Source organism: Bos mutus, chromosome 13 (assembly GCF_027580195.1).
Source record: "Bos mutus isolate GX-2022 chromosome 13, NWIPB_WYAK_1.1, whole genome shotgun sequence".
NCBI classification, from domain to species: domain Eukaryota; kingdom Metazoa; phylum Chordata; class Mammalia; order Artiodactyla; family Bovidae; genus Bos; species Bos mutus.
Window position 1 is genome coordinate 51,436,695 of NC_091629.1, and position 14,742 is coordinate 51,451,436.

The 14,742-nt window shown below is 48.0% G+C and overlaps 1 protein-coding gene across 1 annotated transcript in view; it reads right to left on the reverse strand.

Moving 5' to 3' along the window:
* KIAA1755 (KIAA1755 ortholog) overlaps positions 1 to 14,742 on the reverse strand; it is a 40,050-nt gene that overhangs the window by 21,977 nt on the left and 3,331 nt on the right. Inside the window, exons 2-3 of the mRNA XM_070381717.1 lie at positions 5,440 to 5,637; positions 41 to 1,385 (exon numbers count right to left, since the gene is read on the reverse strand). Of these exons, the coding sequence (XP_070237818.1) occupies positions 41 to 1,385; positions 5,440 to 5,637 (1,543 nt within the window). The remainder of the gene's footprint in view (positions 1 to 40; positions 1,386 to 5,439; positions 5,638 to 14,742) is intronic.

Genomic DNA, 14,742 nt, shown 5'->3' on the forward strand with positions numbered 1-14,742 from the left:
GAACAGTTGCCCTCTCCAGCTGAGCATGCAGGCATCTTACCTTTCCCTAAGCACTTGGCTCGGTTGGGTTTGGGTGAGTAGAGTGAACACAAGACTTTCCAGGGCCCATCATGCTGGAGTGAGGCTTTCTCTGGGGCCGCAGGGGCTTGCTTCTGCCCCTTTAAGAATGAGAATTTGAGCCCAGGAGTGGGCGACCCAGTAGAGGAAGTGTTTCGACCAGGGTTGGTCACAGGTTTGGCAAGTCTCCCATTGCCCTGTTTGGTCCTCTCTTCCATCTTGGTTTTGGAGGCTGGAGCAGCAAGAGGAGAAGCTGGGCAGAGCCGGGGAGAGGATGCTTGTTTTGGTCCTGGCTTGAGCTGGACCACGTTCTCTGAGTTTCCCTGAATGCCCTGTGTCTTGGAGGCGGGTGGCTCTTCTGAGCCACCTGTCCCGAGGCCAGATGCACAATGCAGTGGGTTTACAAAGATGCTGAGGTATGGCTCTCGGGGCTGGTGTTCTGAGTCTTGGGTAGGGACTTTATCATTAGCCTTTCTCCTCAAGCCCCAAACACAGGGTTTCTCCCCCAAGCTTTCAGGCTTCTCACAAGCCCATTTTTCCAAGGAAGGCTCTCCACTGGCCCCTGACAGAGGAAGCATCCTTTGAGAGAAAGGGATTTCCTTGGTTCCAGATAGCTCTTCTGGTGCCCCCAAAGGATACCCATTGGGCGTCGACACCTCCTTACTGGGAGACCCTTCTCTGCTCTCTTGGGAAAAGTCCAGAAGAGCCACATACTCTCCCTCCAGGTCCTGGCTGGCCACACTGTCCACCCTGAAGCCCACCTCCCCAGGTCCAGCTTGCTCCACCTTGATGAGTCCTGGGTACTTGTTCCTGTGTGTCCTGCCCTTGCCCAAACTCTGGACAAGCAGCACCTGCCTATCTGGGCACCTGGCCTGGTGCAGCTCTTGAGAGCTGCTCAAATCCAGTGCCTCTAACTGAAGGGACTCCCAGGCTGGGGAGAGGAGATGCACTGCTGGGGGTCTGTCATCCACAAACTCTGGGCTGGTTATCTTGGTCCAGGGCACAGGGGCCATGCCATCTTCTGAAGCTACCAGGCAGTTGTGTAGGGGACTGCCCTCAGAGTCACTGTTGATGGCCTCCAGCCAGGCTTGGGTGAAAAGTAAAGGATAGGATGACTCAGGGACAGGCTTCGTGTCCACTGTGCGGAGGTCCACAGAGAGGCACTTGATCGTGAGGCAGACGGACTGCTCCTCCCGGGGCTCGACTTGGAGGTAGAAGTCACCTTGGCGTAGTAAGAGGGGATTGAGGGGTGCCAGGTGGACCACAACCTCATCCCGCAGGCACAGCGGCCAGCCCTCGTGCAGGAAGAGGCGGTGTGAGTAGGGGGCCTGCAAAGAGGAGGAGACAGCATCAGAGAATCGGGCTCTGAAAGCCCCGCCCACGGGTTTCTTCCTTCCCTCTCCCAGAAGGAACGTTGAACAGGTCGAGGACTCAGGTGAGGCAAGAAAGGTGCCTAGGACACAGCATCCAAGGAGGCCCCACTCTCAGCATCCTGCAAGTCACGCAGCCCTGAGAGGAGTGCCTCCTTAAACATTGGGCCCTCCATGCCTCTTGCTCCCCCTAGTCCTGGCCCTGACCTTGAAAATACCAATACTTGCTCACCTACTGGGCCAAGGGAGAAAAGCTCTGAGCGCCAGGCACCAGTTAGCAAGAGCCTTTTCCATGAGGATTGTCCTGCTGGCTGCCTTCTCCTTTCCAACCATCAAAACTCCTCTCAACCCAGTTCAAGTTGAACCCTCCACTTTAGGGCCAGGGAGACATGGGTTCCAAGGTCTGTATTGCTAACTTGTGCAAATGACATAATTTCTTTGAGCCTCAGCTTCCCTATTTGCAAATAGGAATAATGATTCATATTGGTATTATTAGGACTTTCCCATGTGGTAAAGAATCCGCCTGCCAATGCAGGAGATGCAGGTTCAATTCCTGGGTCAGGAAGATCCCCTGGAGAAGGAAATGACAACCCACTCAGGCACTCTTGCCTGGAAAAATCTCATGGATGGAGGAGCTTGGCTGGCTGCAATCCAGGGAGTCACAAAGAATCAGACACAACTGAGTGACTGAGCTCAGATACCAATACACACATTGATATTATTGGGTTGGTATGAGTATTAAGTGAGATCATAAATACATGTATGTTTTTTAAAAAACAATGCAATGCGTAAAATGTAATGAGTAGATGTTCGTGCATGCTCACTTAGTCGGCGCTGTGCGGGCCCAGTGTTCAACAGTGACACCTAGTGGCATCAACAGAAACAACAGCTTCACCAAACTGAAAACAGGTCTTTCTCTTCCTGACTTGGGAAAGAGTCTGATTCCCGCAGATCAAATAAGCTCCAATAATCTCATGTAATTTGGATGAGTGTATGGGAGACTTGCAGAGAATGACACTGAACTTCCTGTGAATCAAGCAGGTGTTTTCTGGAATTATGAATTGGGGGAATGATGAGATCCGACCATACCTGTACCTGCCTTGTTGATAAGCCAGTTCATTTCAGTTACACGACAGATTTGGCTATCTCCAAGAAACTTTCTATCCATAAACCACAAGTCTGTGCGTTATTTCACCCTCTTCATATAGTCCTCTGCTGTTTACAGCATCTTTCCCCCTCCCTCCACTTCTCAGTGAATGAGATGAAACAGCCGAGTGGTATTTTGCAAATAGCAAATCACCATAGAAATGACTGTTATGATCATCTTATTTGACTCACAGTAATTCAGGAGTGCAGGCAGTTCAGGAACTATCATTCCCACTTTACAGATGAGAAAATCAAGGCTCAGAGAGATGGTAAAAAAAAAAAAAAAGCCTCGTCATCACACAGCTGAAAAGCAGCGAAAGGAGGACTTGTGCTCACATTTAGAATCAGCCATATGTTTGTCTCCAGTCTCCCTAGGCTTCATTGATTGTGGCTGTCTGTCTGGGTGCTGGTGGTTACAAAGAAAGACTTTGAGGCCAGAGCATTCTTAGTTCATAGGGAGAAAGGAGACAGTGGTAAAGTAACAGCCAGCAGCTACTGAACAATTTCCTCATGCCAGGTTCTGTGCTAAGCTGTGTGTATCATCTCAGTGAGGTATGTACATCCTGTGTTATTAACATGCCTGCTTTCCTTATGAGGAAACTGAAGTTCAGAGAGGAGACACGGATCCCCCAACTTCATAGTGATGGAGACTGGATTTGAACCTTGGGCACCTGACCCCTGGGGGCATACATTAATTCCATGCCACCACTCCCTGCTCTGTGGTGACACAAATTCACCTATAATTACAATTAAAGTTGTCCATAATTTAAAATATAAAAAATCTAACTATTGTGATCTTTGCCCCCAGAATAAATGGGAAAGGAACAGTGCAAATGCAGTTTTAATGGCCAAATAAAAGAAGCTGGTAGATGTATAGTTTGTTAGGGAGAAGAAATAAAGATGGGGAACCACTGTGTGTGTGATCAGTGGCTCAGTCATATTCGACTTTTTGCAACCCATGGATTGTAGCCCACCAGGCTCCTCTGCCCATGGGATTTTTCAGGCAAGAATACTGGAGTGGGTTGCCTTTTCCTCCTCCAAGAGTGCTTCCCGACCCAGGGATCAAACCTGTGCCTCCTACATTGGCAGGCGGATTTTTTACTACTGAGCCAGGAGGGAAGGATGGGGAGGATACAGCTTAAATAATGTCAACATGGATATGTGGAAATTGGCTGCAATGTTTCAGCGAGACTCTTTCTTCTCGTCCAAGAACAGTGAATGTGTATGGAGCTATTTCTATGTGCTAGCCACCGTGCTAAGCACCTAGAATGAAATGACCTATTTCCTTCCAGTTCCAACCATCTCTTATTCTAGCCTCCTAAGCCTGAACTGCATTCAATTCTTTTCTATCACTGAAATGATGCACATAATTCCTCCATTTATTTCTGTTCCTGATATGCCAGGTCCCTGACAGATATGAGCAACTCAGGAAAGGCTAGTAGGACCTAAGATGCTCTTAGCAATTCTTGAGGCTAGAGCAGTTAGGGGTGGGCATTGAATAACAGAAGGGCAGAGCAGAATCAGCAACTCTGAAGGATGAGGGTAAGTTCCATGAAGCTTTTGGTCTCCAAAGACCTCTCCCTAACCTTTTCTTAAAACAATCTCCACCCTCTGAGCACAGAGGGAGGTATACGATTCAAGTCTGCAAAGTCCTCCTATCCATTCCTCTGGCTGCAATAATTGGTCCAAGGATAGACACAGGATCCAAACCTGGCCAATCCTGGTACCTCATTCCTCTTGTCTCAATGATTGGTCCAAGCACGGGAGCAAGACTCAAGCCCAGCCAATCAGGATTCTCCCTTGTGGTTTTCTATCTGCAACTGATGGGGAAGAGTTCATTTTCTTCTTCAGAGTAGGGTTTGATCCTGGTGCTGCCCTGGGCTCCACCCTTGAGGAAACACCTAGCTTGTAAGAATGATCCTGACAAGCAGTAGAAGCAGAGACAAGAGACAGAGTCCTGAAGGGGTCTGATTAGTGGATCACCTCAGACTCATGTCAGGATCACCTTGTCCTGACCTAAGTAAGGATCTGTCATTTGCAGCCAATGAGTTCTGCCTAAAACACTTTTCTTTCCACTTTGCCTCAGGAGAGGGCTCCTTGAGATCTGGGTTTGAAGGAGTCTCATTGACTTTCCAGGTGGCTCAGTGGTAAAGAATCTTCCTGCCAGTGCAGGAGGCATGGGTTCGATTCCTAGGTCAGGAAGATCCCCTGGAGGAGGAAATGACAACCCACTCCAGTATTCTTGACTGGAGAATCCCATGGATAGAGGAGCCTGGCAGGCTACAGTCCATGGGGTCACAAAGAGTCAGACAAGCACTAGTATGTCTATTGCATCCTTAAACATTGAAGACATAATTAACCATTCATAGAATCCCTTCTTACTGAGCCAACCAGGTGCTCTAGGCGGTCCCTATTAATTGATCAAAGTTGGTATTCGTTCATTCATCATCCAGGGAGGAAAGCAAGAGTTCTGATGCCACAAGGGCTCCAAGGAAGGTCTGGGACATTCTCTACTATTTCTACTGAAGCTTTCCCACTTCAGTCAAGATAGCCAGTTGATGTCCACAGTATCAATTCCTGGGGGCCAGAGAATCCACATGGATGCTTTACCCAGGCCTCCCTCCTTGTTATTTAAAGTGCAAATGTGATTGACTCCTAGATGTCAGAGGGTAAAGGCCCAAGGGACCTTCCTGTCCATCTATGGGGCTTAAGTCTTTTGGGGGGCAAGCAATTAACACCCGAAAACCATCCCACATCCTCAGTTCGTGCTCTTCAACAAGACACACACCAGCCCATTTCCTTCTCTGCTCACCTCCAGCCCTTCTGGGAGAGCTTGTACCCTGACCTCATGTCCCTTTCAACTTACACAGGCTGCTTCACGCACTTGTTCACACAGGCGCTTGGCAGGGATCAGGAAATCCAGGAGGAAGTTCAGTCCATCGCCCCGGAAGTCAGAATCCAGGAGACGGAACACCTGACCCAGGATGGTAGGTGCTGTTGCCTCAAAAGGGGGATAGAGGCCCGCCAGGGCGTGCTGGATGGCTGCATCCAGGGATGGGGGGTCCTGCGGGGGACAGGAGAAGAGGATGGAAGGTGATAGCAGCAATAACAATAAGAGTAGTGGCCACTTCCCAGGACCTTCCTGGCCCCATGTGACTAAGGTCCTGGCTAACTCTGACTTCCTCTGCTACCCCTTCCCACTCACACACCCCCTCCAGCCACACTGCTTTTCTTCCTGTTCTTCAAACACTAGGCAAAATCTCACCTCAGGGCCTTTGTACTGGCTGTTGCCTCTGCCTAGAATGCTCCTCCTTAAGACATCCTGATTCCCTCCCCTCCTGTAGCTCTTTGCTCGGTTATCATCTGCTGGTCCAAGGTAGAGTAGAACAAGGGAAGGCATTCAGGTCAGGGCCAGAAGGGAAGGGGTGGTCAACAATCCCAAATCTGGCTACTTAGCTGACCTGCAAGCCTGCAGTTTGAAGGTGAGCCACCAGCAAAGCCCAGCCTGGATCAGGCAAGCCCCAGCCATATTCGGACACATGAGTGATAATAAGTGGTTGCTGTTTTATACTACTTGTTTGGGGTGGTTTGTTACACAGCTATAACCAACAGATACAAGTTGGTATAATTGATACAAGTGCCCATATTCATATATGGAGGATGCCTTCCCTAGGTGTTTCTTGGGAACAGACCATCAACACATACCCTCCTAAGCCTACTCCTTCTCCACAACCCTACCTTAGTGATTGGCCCCCTCATCCAGTCAGACTCCTAAACCAGAAATCTGCTCATCATCTTGCCCCTTCCTCCTGCCTCTCCTGCCCACAGGCAACTGTCAACTGTATCCTATAGTCTTCTCATCTCCAACAGTTCACCAACCCACTCCCTCTGCTCTGTTCCCCTTCCTTGCCTTGATCCAGGTCCCCATCACTTCTTTTACTGAATCACATCGTCACTGGTTTCCCATCTCTAGTCTCCTTCCCAGCCATTTCTCCAACAGGACCCCAGGGTGATCTTTCTCAAATGCAAACCTGGGGGATTTCCCTGGTGGTCCAGTGGCTAAGATTCCACACTCCCAATGCAAGGGGCCTGGGTTTGATTCTTGATCAGAGAACTAGATCCTACATGCCGCAACTAACAATCTCGCTTCCCAGGTAGCTCAAACAGTAAAGAATCTGCCTGTAATGTGGGAGACCTGGGTTGGATCCCTGGATCGGGAAGATCCCCTGGAGAAGGGCATGGCAACCTACTCCAGTATTCTTGCCTGCAGAATTCCATGGACAGAGGAGCCTGGGGGGCTACAGTCCATGGGGTCGTAAACAGCTGGACACGTCTGAGCAACCAGCACCACCACCAACGATCTCGCATGCCACAATGATGATCGAAGATTCCATGTGCCACGATTAAGACCCAGCACAGCCAAATAAATATATATATATATATTTTTTTTAATGCAAACCTGGCCTTGCAAGTCTCCTGCTCAAAACCTGCTCACAGGTTTCTCACTGGCTTTAGAAAGCAGCTAGCCTGGCCTCCAGCCTCACTATTCTCCCCAGGCTTCTGCCACAAGGACACAGCACTCTCTTCCTCACTTCCAGGCTTCGCACATGCTGTTCCTTCCTCCAGGGATGCCTCCCACCTCCATGCTCACTAAACTAACTCCTTCTCATATGCAACATCCCAGCCAGTCCATCATCTCTTCCAGACTTTCTCTGACCTCCCGCTCCCATCCCAGCTGGGTCAAGTGTCCCCTTTTCTCAGCCTCCATGGCGAACGCCACACTGATTTTGTCTCCCTTGGTGGAGCCCAGGCTCCCTGAGGACAGGAGTGGTATTCAGAATAACGCCCCCCGCCCCCAAATGCCCACATTCTAATCTGTGGAACCTGTCACTAAATCCCCTTACGTGGCAAAGAGGAACTAAAATTGCAGATGGAATAAAAGTTGCTAATCAGCTGGATTTAAAATGGGGAGATTATTTTGGATTATTCAAGTGGGCCCAATCCAGTAACAAGCATCTTCAAAAGTGGAAGAGAATGCAGAAGAGGCAAAAGTCAGGAGGAAATGTGACCGTGGAAGAAGCATCCGAGAGAGGACATGCTGCTGGCTTTGAAAATGGAGGCAGAGCCAAGGAATGTGGGCGGCTCCAAGAAGCTGGGGAAGGCGAACGGATTCTCACTGAGAGTCTCCAGGAAGGAATGCAGCCCATCAACACCTTGAAGTGAGCCCAATGAGTTGGACCTGCTGATCTATAGAGATGCAAGATAACAAATTCATGTTGCTGTAAGCTACTAGACTTGTGGTCATTTATTTCAGCAGCAACAGAAACTAACACAGCCAGCTCTGGCTCCTATTCATCTAGGGTCTTCGTTCCTGGCATAAAATGGGTTCTCAGTAAATGTGGAGGGATGAATAAAGTGTCCCTCTCTGAGTCACAGCTTTTCCACCTGTAAAATGGGCAAGTGGAACAAGGCCAGAGGTTCCCAACCAGGTCTGGTGGGATCCGTGGGTTGTGATTTTCAGCTCTTCAAAAGCCTGATGAAAGCCCTTTTGGTTGCCCCAGATTGGGTGCCGTTATGAGTCCATCTATTGTTGAGGGGTGTAAAGGAAGACGAGAATAAATAAGACTTCAACATAAAGAAGGCCTATCTAGGGCAGAAAAATCATTTTTCTAAATGAGGTCCCTGGAGATAGGGAATAAAATAGAGACTTTGAGGAGAAGGAAAAATGCATTTCTCCATCCCAGAAAGATTCCAATGCCAGGAGGCTATAAAGCAAGGGATGCTAGCTCAGGGCATTTAGACAAGTGTCAGGGTCACTGCTGGGTCACCAGCACCCACAGAGCTGAGCGCAAGGGAGGCCCTCTACTGCTCTCTGTAGAACCAATGAAAGAATGTCTACAGCCCCCATTCTGAAGGAAGGAGGGTCCTGGCATGACAGCAGGAAGCTCAGAGGGGACACACCCCCACACACAGCAGTGCACAAGCCCAGGAGGCGCTATTTTCACACTAGCATGGGGATGGGGTTTGATTTCGAAGAACAAGGAAAAGCTCATCTGGCCTGGGGACTTCTCTCAATGCCTCCCCTGGCCAACACCCAGTAATCCCAATACCACCTCTCCTCCCTGGCCATCTAATCCTGAGGCCAGCAGTGGGGACAGGAAGTTGGGGGACCCTGTCTGACACCCATGAACACACAGACACCCTAACTCAGGCTGCCACCCGTCCCTCCCCTCTCCTAGGTCCTACTCTGCTGTGCTGCCTGGAGTAGGCACTTCCTTGCTGGGCCTCGTTCCTCGTGGGCACATGGAGTTGGGCTAGCTATGTTTTGTTTTGTTTTTGGAAATTTAATCATTTATTGTCACCTTCATGAATATTAGCGTATCTGAATACCTTTTCTTTTTAATACCTTTTGTACTATCATCATTTACTACTTTTCTTCAAATCCACTCACTTTTTTTTTTTTTAATCTCTTGGTCACGCTTCAGGATTCTAGTTCCCAGACAAGGGAAGGAACGCACACTCCCTGCCGTGGAAGCGTAAAGGCTTAACCACTGGACCACCAGGTAAGTCCCTCCGCTTATTACTTCTTAAAAACTTACATACATAATTGCATCTTTTTAAAAAAATCATTTATTTATTATTTTCAGCTGTGCTGGACTTTTGTCGGTTTGTCTAGCTCTGCCATTTATTGGTCACGTGACCTGGCAAGTTACTTAACTCTCTTTGCTTCCATTTCCTCATCTTTAAAGCTGGAGACTATCATCCTACCTGCGTTAAAGAGTTGAGACAGGTTGAGTGAGAGAGTACACGTAGATTCTCTGCCAAAGTCTAGCACTTAGTAAGCACTTTAAACGACAGCCATCACTGCTTTTTTTGTAGTCAGGTTACAATTATTATTATATCACTACTTTAAATGGAAAAATCAATATAAGTTGGCCTAACTAGAATGTAACTCCAAAAATAAACCAAAGATGCATTGGGTAGTTTTTATATCATTTTATTGATGGGAGGAATTGGGGGCAGGAGGAGAAGGGGACGACAGAGGATAAGATGGCTGGATGGCATCACTGACTCGATGGACGTGAGTCTGAGTGAACTCCGGGAGTTGGTGATGGACAGGGAGGCCTGGCGTGCTGCGATTCATGGGGTTGCAAAGAGTCGGACATGACTGAGTGACTGAACTGATACTTATTTTTTCAATGTATTGAAATATGTATTCGTTTATATTTATTCATAAGTATATTTACATGTATTATTATAATAGCCATATATATGTATATCTCATGTAACTGTGTGCTCAGTTGCTTCAGTCATGTCCAGCTCTTTGTGACCTATGGACTGTAGCCTGCCAGGCTCCTCTGTCCGTGTGATTGTCCAGGCAAGACTACTGGAGTGGGTTGCCATGCCCTCCTCCAGGGAATCTTCTCAACCCAGGGATTGAGACCTCAAACCCGTGTCTCCTGCATTGCAGGTAGATTCTTTACAACTGAACCATTGGAGAAGCCCCTCTGTAAGTGTATATTTATGCAAATAATTTAATATATAACTATAAAATAATTACACATTTATTATATAAAATCTATTTTTACTATTCAATTTCCATAAAAATAAACCATTTAAAAAAAAAGAGTAATGGATTTGCATAGCAACTATACTTCAGTAAAATTTAATTAAAAAAAAAACAAAAGGCAATGGGTAAACAGCGAGGTCCTGCTGTGTAGCAGAGAGACCTACATTCAGTACCCTATGGTAGGACTTCCCTGGTGGTCCAGTGGTTAAGAACCCACCTGCCAACCCAGAAGACATGGGTTCAATCCCTGGTCCAGGAAGATCCCGCATGCCATGAAGCAATTAAGCCCCTGCACTTCAACTCCTGAGCCCGCATGCAGCAATACTGAAGCCCGTGTGCCCTAGAGCCCGTAGCCACGACAGCACGAAGTAGGGAAGAGAGGCCACGACAGTGAGAAGCCACAGCCAAACAGGAGCCCCTTCCCTGCTCACACAACCAGAGAAGGGCTGTGCACAGCAACAAAGACCCAGCACAACCAAAAATAAAAACAGTAAATAAACTTCTAAGAAAGCAGCGCTTGCTTTAAAAAATATCCTCTGGTAAATCACAATGGAAAATAATAAAAAGTGTGTATATATGTATAACTGAACCACCCTGCTGCACAGCAGAAATTAACATAACATTGTAAGTCAACTATATTTTTAAAAAATATTGAAAACAAACAGTAAACAATGAAAACAAATACTGCCATTAAATTCTAGGGATATTTGGTGACTTCCTGAAGGTCAGAACACTCTCTGATCACCACACTCTAGAAAGGTGTTAAAGACATCTTTTCACAGAGGGAGGCTTACTCCCTGGGTGCTCAGATCAGAGGAGAGTTTGAAAGAGACAGACTCTAACCACACTATTCCACGTTACTTAGTTTCACTCTGGGACCACCTGTGACTCAACTACAGTCTGCATCCCAATGTCTGGGGGAAAAAAAATGATGAGCCTCAGTTCCCCATCTGTAAATATGAATTCTAGTCCCCTGCATGTCTTGCTCAGATGACTATTCTGGACATAGAAGGAGATAAGGGATGTAGGAAGTCATAAGAAAAGTAAAAGTTGTTGCTGTTGTTGTTACTGTTATTAATTGTTATTTATTTTTACTCATTCTGTCGAACAAAGCTCAAGTCCTGGCCTCTATATGAAGACATCTGGTCCCTTCCCGAATCCACAAGGGTCACCCCCATACTAACAACAGTTTCCAGGCACCTACTGTGAACCACACTCTCTACTCACACTGCTTGGCCACACACAACCATCCTAGGGGCAAAATAGGAACATCCCATTTTGCAGATAAAGAAACTGAGGTTGATCTGGCCCAAGGTCACAGAGAAGGGGAGAAAAAGCCAGGATCCAACCCAGGTCTGGGAGGGTCAAATCCACCCTCTGCCTCATCACTGGGAGTCTGCCTTGGGGCCCCCAACAGCCACCAGACTTGGGGGCACCCTTCCCAGCTGTCTTGCCCTGTTTCGAGTGGGGCCTAAAGACTCTGTTTACCTCTCACGGTCAGAGGCTTGTAGCCTGGGAGGCCTTGGCTTTTACACATTGGCTCAGCTGGCCGCACACTCTAACCATATATGGAGCAGCCAGTAAAAAGGAAGAATGTTCTAAGTTAACATGATTCTGAGCTCTTGGCCAGAGCACTACCTGCTACAGGCCTGAACCCCAGGGGCTCATAAGCTGTCCAAGTATTGGGGGAAGCACACAGTGACGGGGCCCAGGCAGCTGCAGAGAGGAAAATTGGCCACTCTCCACTCAAAATCAACCGAGCAGCCCAGCCTGGGACCACAGGAACCCAAACACCGTCGGCTAGACGTGGGCCCCTCAAAATGATTTCCGTGAAACTTAATCAACATGTTTCCATTCCTCCCCTGTGAGCACAGCCTGGCTGCACCTTTAACTGCTCCTCGACAGAATCTGAGGCAGGAGACAGCCTGAAGCTGAGAAAGAAGAGGGTGTCACCGCCCAGAGCCTGTCTGTAGCCCTCCAGCCCCCTCCCCTGTGACCAAGTGCCAGAGATGGAAACACCAATGGGCCTGGCCGGATCGGCCCGCAAGGCTGGCACCTGTACAATGCTCACAGACCTTCTGGAATGACCCATGGTACCTTGTATGATGCCAAAGGACAGAGAAGAGTGTCTGTTCCCGGCAGTCTTGTCTGGGCATAAGAGGAGCGGGGAGTATGGGTGTTTGTAAATTTCTGATCAATGTCTTTGCAAAGAGCCTCTATTATTATTGTAATCTTAAGTCTTGTCTTTATCAAGTAAGCAAATAGAAAGTGCACGGGCTTCCCTGGTGGCTCTGACAGTAAAGAATCTGCCCACGATGAAGGAGATCTGGGTTCGATTCCTCAGTTGGGAGGATCCCCTGAAGAAGGGAATGGCAACCCACTGCAGTATGCTTGTCTGGAGAATTCCATGGACAAAGGAGCCTGCTGGGTCGCAGAGAGTCGGAAATGACTGAACGACTAACACAAATAAAAGGCACAGGTTGATGCATTTTTAGCTCTGTACATACCCCTGGAACCACTACCCGAATCGAAAGGTCAAGATTTCCACGCCCCTCCCTGCAAGAAAGAGGTCCCCACCCAGACCACTCTCCTATTCCAGCGGTAAGTATTCTTGTGACTATTGGAATTTTTTTAAAGAAAAATTCCCATGCAGTGTGATCTCCACTGTGTAAAAATGTGTGTAAGCTGAGAGGCCATGAAATAAAGTGTTAACTGTAGTTACCCCTGAGGGCTGTGAGGGGCAGGGGCTTGTAAGTCGCAGTTTTAATTTTCCTCCTCAGTCGCTGGATTTTCCGAACACTCTGTAACTAGCCTGTAGAGATTTTATAATTGGGGGGATATAAAAGTGTGATTGTGGGTGTGTGTTTCTAAGTCTGGTTCCCTTTTTAAATGGTCTCACCAGCTGTGGTTAGCTGGGCCGTTTGAGAGGTGGGCTGAGCTCTTAAAGGTCCAGCTTTACGCATTTGCTCCGACAGGCACAGATTTTAGCATCACCTAGTATCGGCACCTCCAAGCTTGGGAAAAGAGAGGGTGGAGGAAAGCTGAGGTAAGCAGTATCCTCAGGCTACGACCTTCAACCCCTACTCCCCTCTGTGGCAGAAATGCCAAGGGAAGATGAGATTCCACCGTTGACTCACCGAGTCATCTTGGCTTCAGTTTCCCCATCTGTAAAATGGAAGCATTGGGCTTATCTATCTCCAAGGCCATTCCAAGTGGGGCCTTTCTAGAATTCAAGGTATAATCAGATCCAGGAAGGATTGGACCTGGCATGTGGTTTCCCAATGGGGTCAGTTAGCCCACAGGTAGTGAGAAAGTTTACAAAGGGCTGTCTCATCCATTTTCCTACTCAGGTCCAGGGAAGGTCTAAACCAGCAGCCACAGATGCAAATGCCTACAGAGGCCTGAGAGTTGACATGGAAGACGGAATTGGTCTCTGTGTGAGAAAATAACCCCTCTAGCCCTTTGGCGAGTGACCCCTTATGGTGGGCCTCAGAATCAGGGAAGCCGTAGGGAGCTGTGGCTCCTGGGGCACATGCCCCATTTCATCAGCTCCAGCCCAGTGCTGCCTTTGCCCAGCATTGCCAGATCCACTGACATTTTAGTAAAACCTCCCAATATTTTAAAGTTTGGCCAAACCGAATACATCTATGAGCCTGATGCAGCCTGGTGGGTATCAAGCTGTGACCACCAGGCTCAACTACCTGGGACCCACCCCTTGAACTCCTCCTGGCAGGAAAATCTAACCAGTGTTCTGTTGCTCTGGGTGCCAGGAAGTTATTGCTCACATCCATCTAAAGCTTCTCCTGCTTTGAATCCTTTTTAGTTTTGTGTGGGTGGAAGTATGAGTGAGAATTGGCTCCTTATTAAAAAAAAAAAAAAAAACTTTCAGAAACTGGAAAAACAACTCAGATGCAGTGAACTAAAAAGCAAGTGGGAGTCAGCAGGCCCACGTTCAAGTCTAGCTTTGTTGTGTATCATCTGTGTGATCTTGAGCAATTTGGTTCACCTCTCTGGGCCTTAGTTCTGTGTTTGTTCCTTTCCCTCCTGGCTCTTTTGTCTCTGCCCTGGGGTTCATCTCCCACCCAAACCACATAAGGTTAATAACTATTATAACTAGGGCTTCTTCCTACTGAGCAAGTCTTCTGTGGCATGTCTTATGCTAAAACATTTCCATACATTCTTTTATCTCATCTTCTCAACAATTCTATGGGATGGGTATATTTATTCCCATTTTACAGATTAAGAAACTGAGCCCAAGTCAATGGTAGAGCCAGCATATGAACCTGCCCACATAACTACCAGTTCTTCTGCCTCTTCCCCAGGCTCCCTGCCACCTGGCTAGGCTCCCCTTTGGCCATGATGGTCTTTCTAACACACAGACTCAACTGTACCTTCCACTGTTCAACTATCTTGAGAAGCTCCCCAGTGCCTGAGCAGCTCATCCTGGCATTGAGTGAGTGAAGTAGCTCAGTTATGTCCCACTCTTTGCAACCCCGTGGACTGTAGTCTACCAGACTCCTCCCTCCATGGGATTCTCCAGGCAAGAATACTGGAGTGGGTTGCCATTTCCTTCTCCAAGCCTGGCATTAGTGGCCCATT